We start from the raw sequence: 25,355 nt of genomic DNA, 5'->3' as shown, positions 1-25,355 counted from the left end.
ATTTTAGAAGTTCACATTTACAAAAAACACGCAGCAAGACTCCATTTTAGAAGTTCACATTTACAAAAAACACGCAACAAGACTCCATTTTAGAAGTTCACATTTACAAAAAAAACCTCAAAAACATGGCATGGAGTTTTTTTTGTCATGAGAGCTGTGGTTAGTAAGATGTTTTCGTTACACATGGTAAATAAACATTTCATAACAATACATAATGATTCCAAATAATACCCATCTCTGATGACGATCTTGAGACTGATTCCCTGACCTGTCAATGTTTTTAACTTGCTGTTTTATACTCTTGCGAATTCTATGGTTTTTCCTAGATTACTTGTAGTTTTGTCTGTAATTTCAGTAATGACTTGGTGCTGCCTATCCTGGCCAGGACGCTTTTGAAAAAGAGATTTTAAATCTCAAAGAGCCCGTCCTGGTTAAATAAAGGTTTAAATAAAAAATACAGAACATGTGCTGAACTGTAAATATGGTCAATAGTCAACCCAAACCTAGGAGGATATACAGTATCAGCTGACTGTAAGTCACTCAGGATAAGACCTTCTGCTAAAAAAAATGTTTTTAAAAGGTCAAAGGTCATGTAAATAGTATGTAGTGTTTACGTTGTATGGCTCTGAGGCGTGGTAGTAACGGGGCCTGGGGACTGGTGGGAGGGCTGGAGAGACTACCCAGTAAACTCCTGCATCGATCATGAGAGGGAGAGGCCTGCACGGTGATCTTGTGTTGAAAATCTGGTGACAGAAGAGCACAAACAAATCAAACAATGTCCATATAAATAAAACAATTCATGTAAATCGCTGGCTTCATACAGGCTTCATACAGGCTACATACAGGCTACATACAGCCTTCATACAGGCTTCATACAGGCTTCATACAGGCTACATACAGGCTAAATACAGCCTTCATACAGGCTACATACAGGCTACATACAGGCTACATACAGGCTACATACAGCATTCATACAGGCTTCATACAGGCTACATACAGCATTCATACAGGCTACATACAGCCTTCATACAGGCTACATACAGGCTACATACAGGCTTCATACAGGCTTCATACAGGCTACATACAGCATTCATACAGGCTACATACAGCCTTCATACAGGCTTCATACAGGCTTCATACAGGCTACATACAGGCTTCATACAGGCTACATACAGGCGTCATAAAGGCTTCGTACAGCCTTCATACAGGCTACATACAGCCTTCATACAGGCTTCATACAGGCTTCATACAGGCTACATACAGGCTTCATACAGGCTACATACAGGCGTCATAAAGGCTTCATACAGCCTTCATACAGGCTACATACAGCCTTCATACAGCCTTCATACAGGCTTCATACAGGCTACATACAGGCTACATACAGCCTTCATACAGGCTACATACAGCCTTCATACAGGCTACATACAGGCTTCATACAGGCTACATACAGGCGTCATAAAGGCTTCATACAGCCTTCATACAGGCTACATACAGCCTTCATACAGCCTTCATACAGGCTACATACAGGCTACATACAGCCTTCATACAGGCTTCATACAGGCTACATACAGGCTACATACAGGCTACATACAGCCTTCATACAGGCTACATACATCCTTCATACAGGCTACATACAGGCTACATACAGGCTACATACAGGTTACATACAGGCTTCATACAGGCTACATACAGGCTTTATACAGACTTCATACAGGCTACATACAGGCTTCATACAGGCTTCATACAGGCTACATACAGCCTTCATACAGGCTACATACAGGCTACATACAGGCTACAAACAGGCTACAAACAGGCTTCATACAGGCTACATACAGCCTTCATACAGGCTACATACACAATGTGGGGCTATATACAGGAAGTACCAGATCAAGGTGGAGCTATATACAGGAAGTACCAGATCAATGTGGAGCTATATACAGGAAGTACCAGATCAATGTGGAGCTATATACAGGAAGTACCAGATCAATGTGGAGCTATATATACAAGGAATATCAGTACCAGATCAATGTGGAGCTATATACAGGAAGTACCAGTACCATATCAGTGTGGAGCTATATACAGGAAGTACCAGGTCAATGTGGAGCTATATACAGGAAATACCAGATCAATGTGGAGCTATATACAGGAAGTACCAGATCAATGTGGAGCTATATACAGGGAGTACCAGTACCAGATCCATGTGGAGCTATATATAGGAAGTACCAGGTCACTGTGGAGCTATATACAGGAAGTACCAGATCAATGTGGAGTTATATACAGGAAGTACCAGATCAATGTGGAGCTATATACAGGAAGTACCAGTACCAGATCAATGTGGAGCTATATACAGAAAGTACCAGTACCAGATCAATGTGGAGCTATATACAGGAAGTACCAGTACCAGATCAATGTGGAGCTATATACAGGAAGTACCAGTACCAGATCAATGTGGAGCTATATACAGAAAGTACCAGTACCAGATCAATGTGGAGAAAAATACAGGAAGTACCAGTACCAGATCAATGTGGAGTTATATACAGGAAGTACCAGATCAATGAGGAGCTATATACAGGAAGTTACCAGATCAATGCTATACAGCTATACAGTGGGGTAAAAAAGTATTTAGTCAGCCACCAATTGTGCAAGTTCTCCCACTTAAAAAGATGAGAGAGGCCTGTAATTTTCCTCATAGGTACACTTCAACTATTGCAGACAAAATGAGAAAATCACATTGTAGGATTTTTAATGAATTTATTTGCAAATTATGGTGGAAAATAAGTATTTGGTCAATAACAAAAGTTTATCTCAATACTTTGTTATATACCCTTTGTTGGCAATGACAGAGGTCAAACATTTTCTGTAAGTCTTCACAAGGTTTTCACACACTGTTGCTGGTATTTTGGCCCATTACTCCATGCAGATCTCCTCTAGATCAGTGATGTTTTGGGGCTGTTGTTGGGCAACACGGTCTTTCAACTCCCTCCAAAGATTTTCTTGGGGTTGAGATCTGGAGACTGGCTAGGCCACTCCAGGACCTTGAAATGCTTCTTACGAAGCCACTCCTTCGTTGCCCGGGCGGTGTGTTTGGGATCATTGTCATGCTGAAAGACCCAGCCACGTTTCATCTTCAATGCCCTTGCTGATGGAAGGAGGTTTTCACTCAAAATCTCACGATACATGGCCCCATTCATTCTTTCCTTTACACGGATCAGTCGTTCTGGTCCCTTTGCAGAAAAACAGCCCCAAAGCATGATGTTTCCACCCCCATGCTTCACAGTAGGTATGGTGTTCTTTGGATGCAACTCTGCATTCTTTGTCCTCCAAACACGACGAGTTGAGTTTTTACCAAAAAGTTATATTTTGGTTTCATCTGACCATATGACGTTCTCCCAATCTTCTTCTGGATCATCCAAATGCTCTCTAGCAAACTTCAGACAGGCCTGGACATGTACTGGCTTAAGCAGGGGGACACGTCTGGCACTGCAGGATTTGAGTCCCTGGCGGCGTAGTGTGTTACTGATGGTAGGCTTTGTTAATTTGGTCCCAGCTCTCTGCAGGTCATTCACTAGGTCCCCCCGTGTGGTTCTGGGATTTTTGCTCACTGTTCTTGTGATCATTTTGACCCCACGGGGTGAGATCTTGCGTGGAGCCCCAGATCGAGGGAGATTATCAGTGGTCTTGTATGTCTCCATTTCCTAATAATTTCTCCCACAGTTGATTTCTTCAAACCAAGCTGCTTACCTATTGCAGATTCAGTCTACAATTTTGTTTCTGGTGTCCTTTGACAGCTCTTTGGTCTTGGCCATAGTGGAGTTTGGAGTGTGACTGTTTGAGGTTGTGGACAGGTGTCTTTTATACTGATAACAAGTTCAAACAGGTGCCATTAATACAGGTAACGAGTGGAGGACAGAGGAGCCTTTTAAAGAAGATGTTACAGGTATGTGAGAGCCAGAAACCTTGCTTGTTTGTAGGTGACCAAATACTTATTTTCCACCATAATTTGCAAATAAATTCATAAAAAATCCTACAATGTGATTTTCTGGATTTTTTTTCTCATTTTGTCTGTCATAGTTGAAGTGTACCTATAATGAAAATTACAGGCCTCTCTCATCTTTTTAAGTGGGAGAACTTGCACAATTGGTGGCTGACTAAATACTTTTTTTGCCCCACTATATATACACACTCACACACACTATATATACACACTATATATACACACTCACACGCACTATAAAAACACACTCAATCACACACACTATAAAAACACACTCACGCACACACACTATAAAAACACACTCACTCACACACACTACACTGACACTCACACAAACACACACACACACTACATACACACTGGCTATTTAACAGTCTAATGGCTATTTAACAGTCTAATGGCTATTTAACTGTCTAATGGCTATTTAACAGGTTGAGGGTCTCTGAGCCTGTTGGTCCGAAAGCCGATGCTCCAGTTCCGTTTGCCGGACAGTAGCCAAGTGAACAGTCTATGGTCTAAAGTAGTGCACTACATAGGGAATAGGGTTCTGGTCTAAACTAGTGCACTATATAGGGAATAGGGCTCTGGTCTAAAGTAGTGCACTATATAGGGAATAGGGCTCTGGTCTAAAGTAGTGCACTATATAGGGAATAGGGCTCTGGTCTAAAGTAGTGCACTATATGAGGAATAGGGCTCTGGTCTAAAGTAGTGCACTATATGGGGAATAGGGCTCTGGTCTAAACTAGTGCACTATATGGGGAATAGGGCTCTGGTCTGAAGTAGTGCACTATATGGGGAATAGGGCTCTGGTCTAAACTAGTGCACTATATAGGGAATAGGGCTCTGGTCTAAACTAGTGCACTATATAGGGAATAGGACTCTGGTCTAAAGTAGTGCACTATATGGGGAATAGGGCTCTGGTCTAAACTAGTGCACTATATAGGGAATAGGACTCTGGTCTAAAGTAGTGCACTATATGGGGAATAGGGCTCTGGTCTAAACTAGTGCACTATATAGGGAATAGGGCTCTGGTCTAAACTAGTGCACTATATAGGGAATAGGACTCTGGTCTAAAGTAGTGCACTATATAGGGAATAGGGCTCTGGTCTAAACTAGTGCACTATATAGGGAATAGGACTCTGGTCTAAAGTAGTGCACTATATGGGGAATAGGGCTCTGGTCTAAAGTAGTGCACTATATGGGGAATAGGGCTCTGGTCTAAAGTAGTGCACTATGCAGGAAATAGGGCTCTGGTCTAAAGTAGTGCACTATATAGGGAATAGGGCTCTGGTCTAAAGTAGTGCACTATATAGGGAATAGGACTGGTCTAAAGTAGTGCACTATATAGGGAATAGGGCTCTGGTCTAAAGTAGTGCACTATATAGGGAATAGGGCTCTGGTCTAAAGTAGTGCACTATATGGGGAATAGGGCTCTGGTCTAAAGTAGTGCACTATATGGGGAATAGGGCTCTGGTCTAAACTAGTGCACTATATGGGGAATAGGGCTCTGGTCTGAAGTAGTGCACTATATGGGGAATAGGGCTCTGGTCTAAACTAGTGCACTATATAGGGAATAGGGCTCTGGTCTAAACTAGTGCACTATATAGGGAATAGGACTCTGGTCTAAACTAGTGCACTATATAGGGAATAGGGCTCTGGTCTAAACTAGTGCACTATATAGGGAATAGGGCTCTGGTCTAAACTAGTGCACTATATAGGGAATAGGGCTCTGGTCTAAACTAGTGCACTATATGGGGAATAGGGCTCTGGTCTAAACTAGTGCATTATATGGGGAATAGGGCTCTGGTCTAAAGTAGTGCACTATATGGGGAATAGGGCCTGGTCTAAATTGAATTTGGCGTGAGGGCACAATCTTTGTGGGGGGGGGGGGGGGGGGGGTTCTTGCATTGGAATTATATTGAATTCTGTTTATATCACGCTGTACCACAAACATAAAAGTTCAAATGCGGAGACCATTGAGTGCTTTTGACCAAGAGGTGCCGCAATCTGCAGTAACTGAATATTCCAGCCACCTCTCAACCATGCATCTTGGGTAATAGGATTCTATAGGCAAACCTGGGCTGGCTCCTCTGTTCCAAGATCGTCAGGAACAGTCGGAGTTGGAGGAGGGACTGTGGAGCCATTATCCTGGCGACACTTGTTGAAGCCTCTTAGCTGGAGGTCGGCAGCATCCTCGCTACCGGGCTTGACGGCGGCCTCGTGGTTTTCATTTCTGATATCCATCGCGGCAGTGGCAGATTAGCTGGTTAAAGCGAAATTGGCGAATAACACTAACGCCTGTTACAGCTGGCTAAGAGGCTAACTCAACTCTGTAGTGGTGGGACGTGAGGCACAGTTCAGTGAAGCAGGTTCATCTGTAAACTGGACCCCGTCCTTTATACATCAAAATATTACAAGCGGAGGTCTTTCACGTTATTTTACCACAGAGGAGCACTGTTTTTTTGTTATGGAAACCCAGAGGAGTCATACCTAACCGCCCAGGGGCTTTCTGTCCATGGTGCTGACACAGAGCAGCGGAGTTACAGATTTTGCACCAACCTGTCACTCAATCATTTGAAATGTTTTGCTATTTTTATATAGGGACATATACAGTGGGGCAGGTCGCAATTGTAAGAGGACAGAGGAGCCTCTTAACCTGTTAGAGCTCTAGGGGCGCTATTTCATTTTTGGATAAAAAACGTTCCCGTTTTAAGCGCGATATTTTGTCACGAAAAGATGCTCGACTATGCATATTCTTGACAGTTTTGGAAAGAAAACACTCTGAAGTTTCAGAATCTGCAAAGATTTTGTCTGTAAGTGCCCCAGAACTCATTCTACAGGCGAAACCAAGATGATGCATCACCCAGGAATTAGCAGAATTTCTGAAGCTCTGTTTTCCATTCTCTCCTTATATGGCTGTGATTGCGCAACGAATGAGCCTACACTTTCTGTCGTTCGCCCAAGGTCTTAGCAGCATTGTGACGTATTTGTAGGCATATCATTGGAAGATTGACCATAAGAGACTACATTTTCCAAGTGTCCGCCTGGTGTCCTGCGTCGAATTCGGTGCGCAATTGCCAGCTGCTTCTACTTTACCATTTGATTCAGGGGAGAAAGCATGTGTCCAAGAACGATGTATCAATGAAGAGATATGTGAAAAACACCTTGATGATTGATTCTAAACAACGTTTGCCATGTTTTCAGTCGATATTATGGAGTTAATTTGGAAAAAAGTTTGCGTTTTGAGGACTGAATTTATGGATTTTTTTTGGTAGCCAAATGTGATGTATAAAACGGAGCTATTTCTAATACACAAGGAATCTTTTTGGAAAAACTGAGCATCTGCTATCTAACTGAGAGTATCCTCATTGAAAACATCAGAAGTTCTTCAAAGGTAAATGATTTTATTTGAAGGCTTTTATGTTTTTGTTAATGTTGCGTGCTGGATGCTAACGCTAATGCTAACGCTAAATGCTAACGCGAAATGCTAACTCTAGCTAGCTACTTTTACACAAATTATTGTTTTCCTATGGTTGAGAAGCATATTTTGAAAATCTGAGATGACAGTGTTGTTTACAAAAGGCTAAGCTTGAGAGATGGCATATTTATTTCATTTCATTTGCGATTTTCATAAATAGTTAACGTTGTGTTATGCTAATGAGCTTGCTGATAGATTTACACAATCCTGGATACAGGGGTTTTTTCATAGCTAAACGTGACGCAGAAAACGGAGCGATTTGTCCTAAACAAATAATCTTTCAGGAAAAACTGAACATTTGCTATCTGAGAGTCTCCTCATTGAAAACATCTGAAGTTCTTCAAAGGTAAATGATTTTTTTGAATGCTTTTCTGTTTTTTTGTGTAAATGTTGCCAGCTGAATGCTAATGCTAAATGCTACGTTAGCCATCAATACTGTTACACAAATGCTTGTTTTGCAATGGTTGAGAAGCATATTTTGAAAATCTGAGATGACAGTGTTGTTAACAAAAGGCTAAGCTTGAGAGCTAGCATATTTATTTCATTTCATTTGCGATTTTCATGAATAGTTAACGTTGCGTTATGGTAATGAGCTTGAGTCTGTATTCACGAACCCGGATCCGGGATGGGGAGATCAGAAAGGTTAAAGAAGAAGTTACAGGTCTGTGAGAGCCAGAAATCTTGCTTGTTTGTAGGTGACCAAATACTTATTTTGCACCATAATTTGCAAATATATTCATTAAAAATCCTACAATGTGATTTTCTGGATTTTTACAGGCCTCTCTCATCTTTTTAGGTGGGAGAACTTGCACACTTGGTGGCTGACTAAATACTTTTTTGCCCCATTGTAACAAAATAAATATAAATATATACCTAAATAAATATAAATATATAACTAAATAAATATATAACTAAAAAAATATCTAACTAAACAAATATATAACTAAATAAATATAAATATATAACTAAATAAATATATAACTAAATAAATATAAATATATAACTGAATAAATATATACTAAATAAATATATAACTAAATAAATATAAATATATAACTAAATAAATATAAATATATAACTAAATAAATATAAATATATAACTAAATAAATATATAACTAAATAAATATAAATATATAACTGAATAAATATATACTAAATAAATATATAACTAAATAAATATAAATATATAACTAAATAAATATAAATATATAACTAAATAAATATATAACTAAAACTGTACGAGTTGAGCCACTCTTTGCCATGGCAACATGCATTCACACATAGAAACAGAAACAAACATTCAGACACAGATGCACTCAAATGCACACAAACAGTCAACTCTTCAATGGGCAGTAGTGCAGAGCCATTGTGGATCCTATCCCTGCATGTGAGACCCACAGACATCAGATTGCTGGCCCTACTGATGAAAATACCTACCTGAAGGCAGACTGATCCTGTTCCCGTCCTTCAGTTTGAGCCGTGAGCGTCTGAACTTGCCCTGCCTGCTCTCCACACGGGGTTTCTCCTGATACAGCTGGTGGATGATAACGTTCAGCTCTCTCTCCAGGATGTGGATTTCCCTCTCCGCCAGCTCCTGCTCCCTCCTCCTAAGCTCCTCCTCTTGGCTCTTCTGCTGCAGCGCAGCACGACTCAGCTCCTCCTCCCACGACCTCAGCTCCTGGAGACAAGGTTAGAGGTCAGGGGAGATTTAACACTTGTGGTCAGATTTTTTGTTTTTCCAGGGGGGGGAGGGAGGGGGGGGATTATAGATTACACTACAGCATATCACTCTCCATAGCCTGGTTCAACAACCATTAAAGTTGTAAAGACAGCACAAACAAATCTCGTGGTATAATGTGGAAACCGCCACGGCAGAGGCCTCTGATCTTGTGAAAGCTGACTGAGAATCCCGCTACCTTCTCCTTGACCCTGAGCTGGTCGAACATCTCCTGAATCTCCATCTTCCAGTCGTCCTGCAGGGAGTGGAAGGACTCGACTGGCATCTCGAAGAAACCCGATTCCTCTATAGTCGTCAGCTGGTCCAGGATACTGGTGAAGAGAGGTCGTAGGTGTGGGTCTGGACTCCAGCAGTCTGGAGGAGAGAAGAAGAAGAAGAAGAAGTTAATAAAGGTGGTGTGTTTAGATGTACCACAGATAGAACAATGAGACAGATATTTCACTGGATGTGATAAATGTGAAGCTTCCTGTTGGCCGTTTCCACTCACTACCAAATATGGTGATGAGAGGAAGCCCAGTGGCCCGGCAGTGGGAGAAGGTAAACTGACGTTCTGATTTTTTATTTTTTTATTTTAAATTTAACCTTTTATTTAACCAGGTAGGCAAGTTGAGAACACCTTTATTTAACCAGGTAGGCTAGTTGAGAACAAGTTCTCATTTACAATTGCGACCTGGCCAAGATAAAGCAAAGCAGTTCGACACATACAACGACACAGAGTTACATATGGAGTAAAACAAACATACAGTCAATAATACAGTAGAAATAAGTCTATATACGATGTGAGCAAATGAGGTGAGATAAGGGAGGTAAAGGCAAAAAAAGGCCATGGTGGTGAAGTAAATACAATATAGCAAGTAAAACACTGGAATGGTTGATTTGCAGTGGAAGAATGTGCAAAGTAGAGATAGAAATAATGGGGTGCGAAGGAGCAAAATAAATAAATAAATTAAATACAGTTGGGAAAGAGGTAGTTGTTTGGGCTAAATTATAGGTGGGCTATGTACAGGTGCAGTAATCTGTGAGCTGCTCTGACAGCTGGTACTTAAAGCTAGTGAGGGAGATAATTGTTTCCAGTTTCAGAGATTTTTGTAGTTCGTTCCAATCATTGGCAGCAGAGAACTGGAAGGAGAGGCAGCCAAAGGAAGAATTGGTTTTGGGGTTGACCAGAGAGATATACCTGCTGGAGCGCGTGCTACAGGTGGGTGATGCTATGGTGACCAGAGAGCTGAGATAAGCGGGGACTTTACCTAGCAGGGTCTTGTAGATGACATGGAGCCAGTGGGTTTGGTGACGAGTATGAAGCGAGGGCCAGCCAACGAGAGCGTACATGTCGCAGTGGTGGGTAGTATATGTGGCTTTGGTGACAAAACAGATGGCACTGTGATAGACTGCATCCAATTCATTGAGTAGGGTATTGCAGGCTATTTTGTAAATGACATCGCCGAAGTCGAGGATTGGTAGGATGGTCAGTTTTACAAGGGTATGTTTGGCAGCATGAGTGAAGGATGCTTTGTTGGGAAATAGGAAGCCAATTCTATATTTAACTTTGGATTGGAGATGTTTGATGTGAGTCTGGAAGGAGAGTTTACAGTCCAACCAGACACTCAGGTATTTGTAGTTGTCCACGTATTCTAAGTCAGAACCGTCCAGAGTAGTGATGTTGGACGGGCGGGCAGTGATCAGTTGAAGAGCATGCATTTAGTTATACTTGTATTTAAGAGCAATTGGAGGCCATGGAAGGAGAGTTGTATGGCATTGAAGCTCGTCTGGAGGTTAGTTAACACAGTGTCCAAAGAAGGGCCAGAAGTATACAGAATAGTATCGTCTGCGTAGAGGTGGATAATAGAATCACCAGCAGCAAGAGCGACATCATTGATGTATACAGAGAAGAGAGTCGGTCCAAGAATTGAACCCTGTGGCACCCCCATAGAGACTGCCAGAGGCCCGGACAGCAGACCCTCTGATTTGACACACTGAACTCTATTAGAGAAGTAGTTGGTGAACCAGGCGAGGCAGTCATTTGAGAAACCAAGGCTATCGAGTCTGCCAATGAGGATGTGGTGATTGACAGAGTCGAAAGCCTTGGACAGGTCAATGAATACGGCTGCACAGTATTGTTTTTTATCGATGGCGGTTAAGATATCGTTTAGGACCTTGAGCGTGGCTGAGGTGCACCCATGACCAGCTCTGAAACCAGATTGCATAGCGGAGAAGGTATGGTGGGATTTGAAATGGTCGGTAATCTGTTTGTTGACTTGGCTTTCAAAGACCTTAGAAAGGCAGGGTAGGATAGATATAGGTCTGTAGCAGTTTGGGTCAAGAGTGTCCCCCCCCCTTTGAAGAGGGGGATGATCGCAGCTGCTTTCCAATCTTTGGGAATCTCAGACGACACGAAAGAGGTTGAACAGGCTAGTAATAGGGGTGGCAACAATTTCGGCAGATCATTTTAGAAAGAAAGGGTCCAGATTGTCTAACCCTGCTAATTTGTAGGGGTCCAGATTTTGCAGCTCTTTCAGAACATCAGCTGACTGGATTTGAGAGAAGGAGAAATGGGAAGGCTTGGGCGAGTTGCTGTGGGGGGTGCAGTGCTGTTGATCGGGGTAGGGGTAGCCAGGTGGAAAGCATGGCCAGCCGCAGAAAAATGCTTATTGAAATTCTCAATTATAGTGGATTTATCGGTGGTGACAGTGTTTCCTATCTTCAGTGCAGTGGGCAGCTGAGAGGAGGTGTTCTTATTCTCCATGGACTTTACAGTGTCCCAGAATCCTTTTGAGTCTGTGTTGCAGGAAGCAAATTTCTGCTTGAAAAAGCTAGCCTTGGCTTTTCTAACTGCCTGTGTATATTGGTTTCTAACTTCCTTGAAAAGTTGCATATGACGGGGGCTGTTTGATGCTAATGCAGAATGCCACAGGATGTTTTTGTGTTGGTTAAGGGCAGTCCGGTCTGGAGAGAACCAAGGGCTATATATGTTCCTGGTTCTAAATTTCTTGAATGGGGCATGCTTATTTAAGATGGTGAGGAAGGCATTAAAAAAACAAAAACAGGCATCCTCTACTGACGGGATGAGATAGAACAATGAGACAGATATTTCACTGGATGTGATAAATGTGAAGCATCCTGTTGGCCGTTTCCACTCACTACCAAATAGGGTGGTGAGAGGAAGCCCAGTGGCCCGGCAGTGGGAGAAGAAGAGATGGAATTTGGCCGACATTCTGCTACTGTTCTCATTGATGAAACATTTGATCTCAATACAGTTTTCGGTTTCCAAAACTACAATATTTTACAAACAGAGTGGACTAAGTTTTATAGATTTTACCCTTTGCCAAAGTTGCGTTGTTCAGATGGAGTGGAAGGGCAAATTAAATTACTGCACAAGCGCATTTCAAAGAGTAGGCGTTCCTTAACGGAAATATGCAAATAGATGCTAGAACGCGCCAATAGGCTCCTGCTAGCTCGTGCTTGGCTCTGCCCACCTCCTTGCTTGTTCTGCCCCACCATGATTAATTTGTTTCCATTGGAAACGACATGCTGTGATCTATCTTGGGTTAGTTATAAAAAATCTTTGATGTAATGTTTTGTTAGTATCTCTCTCTCTATATATATAATAAATATATACACTACTGGTCAAAAGTTATATAAATATATATATATATATATATATATATATATATGACGGCACTCCATGGATCTACAGAGGACCTCAATGAAAATAAGTTATAATAGAGTTTTGCACAAATATCAATCTATCTATTATGGATCAGGATGGAGATGGACATATCTATTTATATACATATTATTATAATCAAATAATCTGTATTATTAAGGTAACAATGTGTACGTTCTGTCAACAAACAGGTGGCTGTTGGCCTCATTGAAGAATACCTAACAGAAAGCAGCTCATCTTACCTCCCATAAGACGGGCGAAGGGCTCTGGGCAGGTGGCTGTTGGCCTCATTGAAGAATACCTAACAGAAAGCAGCTCATCTTACCTCCCATAAGACGGGCGAAGGGCTCTGGGCAGGTGGCTGTTGGCCTCATTGAAGAATACCTAACAGAAAGCAGCTCATCTTACCTCCCATAAGACGGGCGAAGGGCTCTGGGCAGGTGGCTGTTGGCCTCATTGAAGAATACCTAACAGAAAGCAGCTCATCTTACCTCCCATAAGAAGGGCGAAGGGCTCTGGGCAGGTGGCTGTTGGCCTCATTGAAGAATACCTAACAGAAAGCAGCTCATCTTACCTCCCATAAGACGGGCGAAGGGCTCTGGGCAGGTGGCTGTTGGCCTCATTGAAGAATACCTAACAGAAATCATCTTACCTTCCATAAGAAGGGTGAAGGGCTCTGTGCAGGTGGCTGTTGGCCTCATTGAAGAATACCTAACAGAAAGCAGCTCATCTTACCTCCCATAAGACGGGCGAAGGGCTCTGGGCAGGTGGCTGTTGGCCTCATTGAAGAATACCTAACAGAAAGCAGCTCATCTTACCTTCCATAAGAAGGGTGAAGGGCTCTGGGCAGGTGGCTGTTGGCCTCATTGAAGAATACCTAACAGAAAGCAGCTCATCTTACCTCCCATAAGACGGGCGAAGGGCTCTGGGCAGGTAGAAGGGATGGGCAACGCCAGCTTATTCATGGCTACTCCATATGCCACCGCTAGACAATCAATGCCCCTGAATGGGACTTCTCCCGTCAGCAGCTCCCACAGAAGAACCCCGTAGCTACAGGGTCGGGAGGAAGAGATCAGGAAAGAGATGGAAGTGAATAGAGAGAATAGACAGCAGAGAGGATAGACAGCTAGAGAATAGACAGCAGAGAGGATAGACAGCAGAGAGGATAGACAGCAGAGAGAATAGACAGCAGAGAGAATAGACAGCAGAGAGAATAGACAGCAGAGAGGATAGACAGCAGAGACAATAGACAGAAGAGACAATAGACAGCAGAGAGAATAGACAGCAGAGAGAATAGACAGCAGAGAGAATAGACAGCTAGAGAATAGACAGCAGAGAGAATAGACAGCTAGAGAATAGACAGCAGAGAGGATAGACAGCAGAGACAATAGACAGCAGAGAGAATAGACAGCAGAGAGGATAGACAGCAGAGAGGATAGACAGCAGAGACAATAGACAGCAGAGAGAATAGACAGCAGAGAGGATAGACAGCAGAGACAATAGACAGCAGAGAGGATAGACAGCAGAGACAATAGACAGCAGAGGGGATAGACAGCAGATACAATAGACAGCAGAGAGGATAGACAGCAGATACAATAGACAGCAGATACAATAGACAGCAGAGACAATAGACAGCAGAGAGAATAGACAGCAGAGATAATAGGCAGCAGAGATAATAGACAGCAGATATAATAGACAGCAGATATAATAGACAGCAGAGATAATAGACAGCAGAGATAATAGACAGCAGAGATAATAGACAGCAGAGAGCAGAAAGCTGATGGACAGAGAGAGAGAATGAACAAATTCCTTAATAATCACAACATCTTGAGCAAAAGCCTGATTGGATTTATACCAAAACATTGTACAACCGATCATATTTACACCCTAGAGACCCTGATAGATAAACCTGTCCACCAAAATAATACCAAAATGGACTGTTCTACTAAGTTATTGGAAGTAGTGTAGGGGGTAAAACACATAATTAAATCAATGTCTACTGGCAATACGTGCAGCATTAAAATTGGCACGTAAATAACAGAAATCTTTAACCAGGGGCGGGGCCTTCGCCAGGGTTGCAATCTGAGCCCTGCATTCTTCAATATTTACATCAACGAATTGGCCACAATTCTAGAACAATCCTCAGCCCGAAGTGTTAGTGTCCACAATTCAGAGCTTAATTAAGTTATCCAGATTTCAGGGAATTAGACCAAAGTTCTTAAATGGATTAAATTTAGATTGTTTTTGTTGTCACTGCACACAATTATTATTATTATTATTTATATTTTTTTTACAAATAAATTACAAATGAAAAGCTGAAATGTGAGTAAGTATTCAACCCCTTTGTTATGACAAGCCTAAATAAGTTCAGGAATAAACATGTGCTTAACTTGTCACAATTAGCATGGATTCACTCTGTGTGCAATAATAGTGTTCAACATGATTTATGAATGACTACCTCATCTCTGTACCCCCCACACATACAATTATCTGTAAGGTCCCTCAGTCCAGCAGTGAATTTCAAACACAGATTCAACCACAAAGACCAGGGAGGTTTTCTAATGCCTCGCAAAGAAGGGCTCCTATTGGTTGATGGGTAAAAAAAATTAAAACAGAATAGCCCTTTGAGCATGGTGAAGTTATTAATTACACTTTGGATGATGTATCAATACACCCAGTCACTACAAAGTTACAGGGGTTCCTTCCTAACTCAGTTGCCGGAGAGGAAGGAAACCGCTCAGGGATTTCACCATGAGGCCAATGGTGACTTTTAAAAACAGTTACAGAATTGAATGGCTGTGATAGGAAGAAACTGAGGATGGATCAACAACATTGTAGTTACTCCACAAGATTCTCCTACATGTCCAGAGGAAACTACAAACAATGCACGCAGAGCAGAATTAGGCCAATATCCAATAATAATACAAACGTACGTTTTAGAAACATCTAAAATACAGTCTATCACTACCAAGCCCTGCAATGCCAAGAGCTGAGCAAAGAAAAGAGTCCCCTCATCCAGCTGGTCCTGGGGCTGAGTTCACAAACCTGTTCTACTAACACCCTGAAGCCTCAGTCCCCTCATCCAGCTGGTCCTGAGGCTGAGTTCACAAACATGTTCTACTAACACACTGACGCCTCAGGACCAGAACATCCAATCAATCAGGATAAACCAAATTACAACACAGTCAAAACAAAACGACATAACTTATTGGGAAACACAAGAACAAAGCAAAATGCAGTGCTATCTGGCCCTAAATCGAAAGTACACCGTGGCAAACTATTTGACCATGGTTACTGATCAAAAGTACAAACTCAGTGAGCACAGCCTTGCCATTGAGAAGGGTAGACACATGCAAACATGACTTCCTGTAGAGGAAAGGCTGTGCAACCACTGCACCACAGCAGAACCTGAGACGGAGCTGCATTATTAAAAAGTATCAAACGATGAGTGTCATTTCCCTAAATTTGACAACCTTATTGAAGGTTTCAAAGACCTCTCTGATGAGGATAGGCTACTCGTCCGGTTAGGGGAGGACGCAGAGAGCTGTGGGTTGGCAGAGCACTACATTGCTGCCTGCCATAAGATGACAGACAGTGTCTGACAGACCAACTAACGTGCACATTTACTATTCATTATTATTGTTACTGATTACCCTGTTGACAATCTTTATTATTCTTATTATAATTTAGTTAATATTGTAAATATTAACAATATTGGGGGTGGGAGGGGGGGCATTATGGCACCACAGAGAGACAGGGACAGGGCCCTCCCTGTCCACAGCCTCCAACTACCTCCACACCTCCAGCCAGGCAGGTATTTCATACTAAAACAAGGGCTGGACTCAAGCCACCTGGCATGGCCAATGAGAAGTCATGAGAGTCTGCTGCAATATAGAAAGCCCTCCTTCTGCAGCACATTGGAAATTACCTTTCCAATGCCGCATGGCTGACGAAGCTCAACGGAATTAAATCCTGTCCTCATCAGAGCTGATGTGGCTAGGTTATTCTATGATTTCAGACGAGGGTAAGACGTTGAAAACAATTACAGTGTTGGTTCCTTGTTTGGGTGCAGTCATCATACTACTACTGCAGTGCTTTAGTAGATCCAGAGCTGAATAAATGACTCAATGCTTTACCAGATCCAGAACTGAATAAATGACTCAATGCTTTAGTAGATCCAGAGCTGAATAAATGACTCAATGCTTTAGTAGATCCAGAACTGAATAAATGACTCAATGCTTTAGTAGATCCAGAACTGAATAAATTACTCAATGCTTTACCAGATCCAGAGCTGAATAAATGACTCAATGCTTTACCAGATCCAGAACTGAATAAATTACTCAATGCTTTACCAGATCCAGAACTGAATAAATAACTCCTCCAGCCCTCTTGATCTAAGTGAGATAGAACAGACAGTTTCCTGTCTCATCAACTTCCTATCCCGGCCCATGCCCCCCCCCCCCCCCCCCCCCCGCCCCGCCCACCTCCAGACGTCGCTGCCTTTAGAGAAGGTGGAGGAGCGGATGACCTCGGGCGCCATCCAGGCGTAGGTGCCGGCGGCTGACATCTTGGTGGTACGGTGCCACTCCCTCGCCAGGCCGAAGTCGGTGATCTTCAGGGTCTTGTTGGTCAGATCCTCCATCTCGACCTTCTCCAGGATCAGGACTGGTCCAAAGGTCGCATGTGAGATCCAGGAGAGGGCGGGTGTTGGTGAGGGAGGGGGTGACGAGGAGGGTTTTGGTTGGAGCGGGTGGGGGGGATAACGGTAACAGGGGTGGAAGGTAGGAGGGGTTTGAATGTAAAGGGATACAGGCCATTTTGGGGTTTTGGTGGCGGGATGGCAGGCAGTCATTAAAATATAAATTATTAAAAGTTGTTTTCCAAAATAAAGATGAGAACAAAAGGGAAAACAAGGAGAGGCCACGATGAAAGGAGAGAGAGAAGCAAGCAGGAAGAGATGAGAACAAAAGAGAAAAGGGAATGAGATGATTCAAGTGTAAAATGAAAGAAAGCAGGGAAGAAGCAAAGGCCTGGATTAATGTTACGATTTCACTTGGTCCTTGGGAGTCTGTGCCTCACACACACACACACGCACACACACACACACACACACACACACACACACACACACACACACACACATATGCACATAAACACAAGCATATACACACACCCATGCACACACACACACACACACACACAAATGAACATACACATGAACATACACACACAAAAGAGGAGACTGGTGGGAGGAGCAATAGGAGGGATAATTGTAAGGACTGGAATGGAATATTTGGATGGAGTCAAAAAGTTTCCACAAGTCCTCAAATACACCACCCAGTCCCCATATACACCAACCAGTCCTCATATACACCAACCAGTCCTCATATACACCACCCAGTCCCCATATACACCAACCAGTCCTCATATACACCACCCAGTCCCCAAATACACCACCCAGTCCTCATATACACCACCCAGTCTCCATATACACCACCCAGTCTCCATATACACCACCCAGTCTCCATATGCACCACCCAGTCCTCATATACACCACCCAGTCCTCATATACACCACCCAGTCCTCATATACACCACCCAGTCCCCATATACACCAACCAGTCCTCATATACACCACCCAGTCCCCAAATACACCACCCAGTCTTCATATACACCACCCAATCTCCATATACACCACCCAGTCTCCATATACACCACCCAGTCCCCATATACACCAACCAGTCCTCATATACACCACCCAGTCCCCAAATACACCACCCAGTCTCCATATACACCACCCAGTCTCCATATACACCACCCAGTCTCCATATACACCACCAAGTCCCCGAATACACCACCCAGTCCTCATATACACCACCCAGTCCCCATATACACCACCCAGTCCTCATATACACCACCCAGTCCTCAAATACACCACCCAGTCTCCATATACACCAACCAGTCCTCATATACACCACCCAGTCCTCAAATACACCACCCAGTCCTCAAATACACCACCCAGTCCTCATATACACCACCCAGTCTCCATATACACCAACCAGTCCTCATATACACAACCCAGTCCCCATATACACAACCCAGTCCTCATGTACACCAACCAGTCTCCATATACACCACCCAGTCCTCATATACACCAACCAGTCTCCATATACACCACCCAGTCCTCATATACACCAACCAGTCTCCATATACACCACCCAGTCCTCATATACACCACCCAGTCCCCATTTACACCACCCAGTCCCCATATACACCACCCAGTCCCCATATACACCACCCAGTCCTCATATACACCACCCAGTCCTCAAATACACCACCCAGTCTCCATATACACCAACCAGTCCTCATATACACCACCCAGTCCTCAAATACACCACCCAGTCCTCAAATACACCACCCAGTCCTCATATACACCACCCAGTCTCCATATACACCAACCAGTCCTCATATACACAACCCAGTCCCCATATACACAACCCAGTCCTCATATACACCAACCAGTCTCCATATACACCACCCAGTCCTCATATACACCAACCAGTCTCCATATACACCACCCAGTCCTCATATACACCAACCAGTCTCCATATACACCACCCAGTCCTCATATACACCAACCAGTCTCCATATACACCACCCAGTCCTCATATACACCAACCAGTCCTCATATACACCACCCAGTCCTCAAATACACCACCCAGTCCTCAAATACACCACCCAGTCTTCATATACACCACCCAGTCTCCATATACACCAACCAAGTCCTCATATACACCACCCAGTCCTCATATACACCAGCCAGTCTCCATTTACACCAACCAGTCCTCATATACACAACCCAGTCTCCATTTACACCACCCAGTCCTCATATACACCACCCAGTCCTCATATACACCACCCAGTCCTCATATACACCACCCAGTCTCCATATACACCAACCAGTCCTCATATACACAACCCAGTCCCCATACACCAACCAGTCCCCATATACACCACCCAGTCCTCATATACACCACCCAGTCCTCATATACAAAACACAGTCCCCATATTAACCACCCAGTCCCCATATACACCACCCAGTCCCCATTTACACCACCAGTCCCCATTTACACCACCAGTCTCCATTTACACCACCAGTCCCCATATACACCAACCAGTCCTCATATACACCACCCAGTCCCCATATACACCAACCAGTCCTCATAAACACCACCCAGTCCCCATATACACCAACCAGTCCCCATATACACTAACCAGTCCTTATATACACCCCCCAGTCCCCATATACACCAACCAGTCCTAAAATACACCACCCAGTCCTTATATACCTCACCCAGTGCTCATATACAAAACACAGTCCCCATATTAACCACCCAGTCCCCATATACACCACCCAGTCCACATATATATGCCACAGCCTCCATATACACCACCCAGTCCACATATATATGCCACAGCCTCCAAATGCACCACCCAGTCCTCATATACACCACCCAGTCCCCATATTCACCACCCAGTCCCCATATACACCACCCAGTCCCCATATACACCACCCAGTCCTCATATACACCACCCAGTCCTCATATTCACCACCCAGTCCTCATATACACCACCCAGTCCTCATATACACCACCCAGTACTCATATACACCACCCAGTCCTCATATACACCACCCAGTCCTCATATACACCACCCAGTCCTCAAATACACCAACCAGTCCTCATATAAACCACCAGTCCTCATATACACCACCCAGTCTCCATATACACCACCCAGTCTTCATATACACCACCCAGTCCCCATATTCACCACCTAGACTCCATATACACAACCCAGTCCTCATATACACCACCCAGTCCCCATTTGCACCACCAGTCTTCATTTACACCACCAGTCCCCATATACACCACCCAGTCCCCATTTACACCACCAGTCCCCATTTACACCACCAGTCCCCATTTACACCACCAGTCTCCATTTACACCACCAGTCCCCATTTACACCACCAGTCTCCATTTACACCACCAGTCTCCATTTACACCACCAGTCTCCATTTACACCACCAGTCCCCATATACACCACCCAGTCCCCATATACACCAACCAGTCCTCATATACACCACCCAGTCCCCATATACACCAACCAGTCCCCATATACACTACCCAATCCTCATATACACCACCCAGCCCCCATATACACCAACCAGTCCTCATATACACCACCCAGTCCTCATATACACCACCCAGTCCTCATATACAAAACACAGTCTTCATATTAACCACCCAGTCCCCATATACACCACCCAGTCCACATATATATGCCACAACCTAAATATACACCACCCAGTCCACATATATATACCACAGCCTCCAAATGCACCACCCAGTCCTCATATACACAACCCAGTCCCCATATTCACCACCCAGTCCCCATATACACCACCCAGTCCCCATATACACCACCCAGTCCCCATATACACTACCCAGTCCTCATATACACCCCCCAGTCCCCATATACACCAACCAGTCCTAAAATACACCACCCAGTCCTCATATACGCCAACCAGTCCTCATATACAAAACACAGTCCCCATATTAACCACCCAGTCCCCATATACACCACCCAGTCCACATATATATGCCACAGCCTCCATATACACCACCCAGTCCACATATATATGCCACAGCCTCCAAATGCACCACCCAGTCCTCATATACACCACCCAGTCCTCATATACACCACCCAGTCCTCAAATACACCACCCAGTCCTCATATACACCAACCAGTCCTCATATAAACCACCAGTCCTCATATACACCACCCAGTCTCCATATACACCACCCAGTCCTTATATACACCACCCAGTCCCCATATTCACCACCTAGTCTCCATATACACCACCCCGTCCTCATATACGCCACCCAGTCCCCATATACACAACCCAGTCCTCATATACACCACCCAGTCCCCATTTGCACCACCAGTCTTAATTTACACCACCAGTCCCCATATACACCACCCAGTCCCCATTTACACCACCAGTCCCCATTTACCCCACCAGTCCCCATTTACACCACCAGTCTCCATTTACACCACCAGTCCCCATTTACACCACCAGTCTCCATTTACACCACCAGTCCCCATATACACCAACCAGTCCTCATATACACCACCCAGTCCCCATTACACCAACCAGTCCTCATATACACCACCCAGTCCCCATATACACCAACCAGTCCCCATATACACTACCCAATCCTCATATACACCACCCAGCCCCCATATACACCAACCAGTCCTCATATACACCACCCAGTCCTCATATACACCACCCAGTCCTCATATACAAAACACAGTCTTCATATTAACCACCCAGTCCCCATATACACTACCCAGTCCACATATATATGACACAACCTCCATATACACCACCCAGTCCACATATATATACCACAGCCTCCAAATGCACCACCCAGTCCTCATATACACAACCCAGTCCCCATATTCACCACCCAGTCCCCATATACACCACCCAGTCCCCATATACACCACCCAGTCCCCATATACACTACCCAGTCCTCATATACACACCCCAGTCCCCATATACACCAACCAGTCCTAAAATACACCACCCAGTCCTCATATACGCCACCCAGTCCTCATATACAAAACACAGTCCCCATATACACCACCCAGTCCACATATATATGCCACAGCATCCATATACACCACCCAGTCCACATATATATGCCACAGCCTCCAAATGCACCACCCAGTCCTCATATACACAACCCAGTCCCCATATTCACCACCCAGTCCCCATATACACCACCCAGTCCCCATATACACCACCCAGTAATCATATATACCACCCAGTCCTCATATTCACCACCCAGTCCTCATATACACCACCCAGTCTCCATATACACCAACCAGTCCTCATATACACAACCCATTCCCCATATACACAACCCAGTCCTCATATACACCAACCAGTCTCCATATACACCACCCAGTCCTCATATACACCAACCAGTCTCCATATACACCACCCAGTCCTCATATACACCAACCAGTCTCCATATACACCACCCAGTCCTCATATACACCAACCAGTCTCCATATACACCACCCAATCCTCATATACACCAACCAGTCCTCATATACACCACCCAGTCGTCATATACACCACCCAGTCCCCATATACACCACCCAGTCCTCATATATACCACCCAGTCCTCATATTCACCACCCAGTCCTCATATACACCACCCAGTCTCCATATACACCAACCAGTCCTCATATACACAACCCATTCCCCATATACACAACCCAGTCCTCATATACACCAACCAGTCTCCATATACACCACCCAGTCCTCATATACACCAACCAGTCTCCATATACACCACCCAGTCCTCATATACACCAACCAGTCTCCATATACACCACCCAGTCCTCATATACACCAACCAGTCTCCATATACACCACCCAGTCCTCATATACACCACCCAGTCCTCATATACACCACCCAGTCTCCATATACACCAACCAGTCCTCATATACACAACCCAGTCTCCATATACACCACCCAGTCCCCATTTACACCAACAGTCCCCATTTACACCACCAGTCTCCATTTACACCACCAGTCCCCATATACACCAACCAGTCCTCATATACACCACCCAGTCCCCATATACACCAACCAGTCCTCATATACACCACCCAGTACTCATATACACCAGCCAGTCTCCATTTACACCAACCAGTCCTCATATACACAACCCAGTCTCCATTTACACCACCCAGTCCTCATATACACCACCCAGTCCTCATATACACCACCCAGTCCTCATATACACCACCCAGTCTCCATATACACCAACCAGTCCTCATATACACAACCCAGTCTCCATATACACCACCCAGTCCCCATTTACACCACCAGTCCCCATTTACACCACCAGTCTCCATTTACACCACCAGTCCCCATATACACCAACCAGTCCTCATATACACCACCCAGTCCCCATATACACCAACCAGTCCTCATAAACACCACCCAGTCCCCATATACACCAACCAGTCCCCATATACACTAACCAGTCCTTATATACACCCCCCAGTCCCCATATACACCAACCAGTCCTAAAATACACCACCCAGTCCTTATATACGCCACCCAGTGCTCATATACAAAACACAGTCCCCATATTAACCACCCAGTCCCCATATACACCACCCAGTCCACATATATATGCCACAGCCTCCATATACACAACCCAGTCCACATATATATGCCACAGCCTCCAAATGCACCACCCAGTCCTCATATACACCACCCAGTCCCCATAATCACCACCCAGTCCCCATATACACCACCCAGTCCCCATATACACCACCCAGTCCACATATATATGCCACAGCCTCCAAATGCACCACCCAGTCCTCATATACACCACCCAGTCCTCATATACACCACCCAGTCCTCAAATACACCACCCAGTCCTCATATACACCAACCAGTCCTCATATAAACCACCAGTCCTCATATACACCACCCAGTCTCCATATACACCACCCAGTCCTCATATACACCACCCAGTCCCCATATTCACCACCTAGTCTCCATATACACCACCCAGTCCCCATTTGCACCACCAGTCTTCATTTACACCACCAGTCCCCATATACACCAGCCAGTCCCCATTTACACCACCAGTCCCCATTTACACCACCAGTCCCCATTTACACCACCAGTCTCCATTTACACCACCAGTCCCCATTTACACCACCAGTCTCCATTTACACCACCAGTCTCCATTTACACCACCAGTCCCCATATACACCAACCAGTCCTCATATACACCACCCAGTCCCCATTACACCAACCAGTCCTCATATACACCACCCAGTCCCCATATACACCAACCAGTCCCCATATACACTACCCAATCCTCATATACACCACCCAGCCCCCATATACACCAACCAGTCCTCATATACACCACCCAGTCCTCATATACACCACCCATTCCTCATATACACCACCCAGTCCTCATATACAAAACACAGTCTTCATATTAACCACCCAGTCCCCATATACACCACCCAGTCCACATATATATATATGCCACAACCTCCATATAAACCACCCAGTCCACATATATATACCACATTCTCCAAATGCACCACCCAGTCCTCATATACACAACCCAGTCCCCATATTCACCACCCAGTCCCCATATACACCAACCAGTCTCCATATACACCACACAGTCCTCATATACACCAACCAGTCTCCATATACACCAACCAGTCCTCATATACACCACCCAGTCCTCATATACACCACCCAGTCCTCATATACACCACCCAGTCCTCATATACACCACCCAGTCTCCATATACACCAACCAGTCCTCATATGCACCACCCAGTCCTCAAATAAACCACC

The 25,355-nt window shown here is 44.3% G+C and overlaps 1 protein-coding gene across 1 annotated transcript in view; it reads right to left on the bottom strand.

Moving 5' to 3' along the window:
• The window catches only part of map3k9 (mitogen-activated protein kinase kinase kinase 9), a 65,269-nt gene that overhangs the window by 7,711 nt on the left and 32,203 nt on the right, over positions 1 to 25,355 (bottom strand). Inside the window, exons 4-8 of the mRNA XM_036955349.2 lie at positions 17,360 to 17,540; positions 13,777 to 13,925; positions 9,390 to 9,565; positions 8,911 to 9,151; positions 615 to 743 (exon numbers count right to left, since the gene is read on the bottom strand). Of these exons, the coding sequence (XP_036811244.2) occupies positions 615 to 743; positions 8,911 to 9,151; positions 9,390 to 9,565; positions 13,777 to 13,925; positions 17,360 to 17,540 (876 nt within the window). The remainder of the gene's footprint in view (positions 1 to 614; positions 744 to 8,910; positions 9,152 to 9,389; positions 9,566 to 13,776; positions 13,926 to 17,359; positions 17,541 to 25,355) is intronic.

Source organism: Oncorhynchus mykiss, chromosome 19 (genome assembly GCF_057628025.1).
Source record: "Oncorhynchus mykiss isolate SJ-2025 chromosome 19, ASM5762802v1, whole genome shotgun sequence".
Lineage (NCBI taxonomy): Eukaryota > Metazoa > Chordata > Actinopteri > Salmoniformes > Salmonidae > Oncorhynchus > Oncorhynchus mykiss.
The sequence above is the reverse complement of the archived record's forward strand: the minus strand, read 5'-3'. Positions and strand labels throughout refer to the sequence as shown.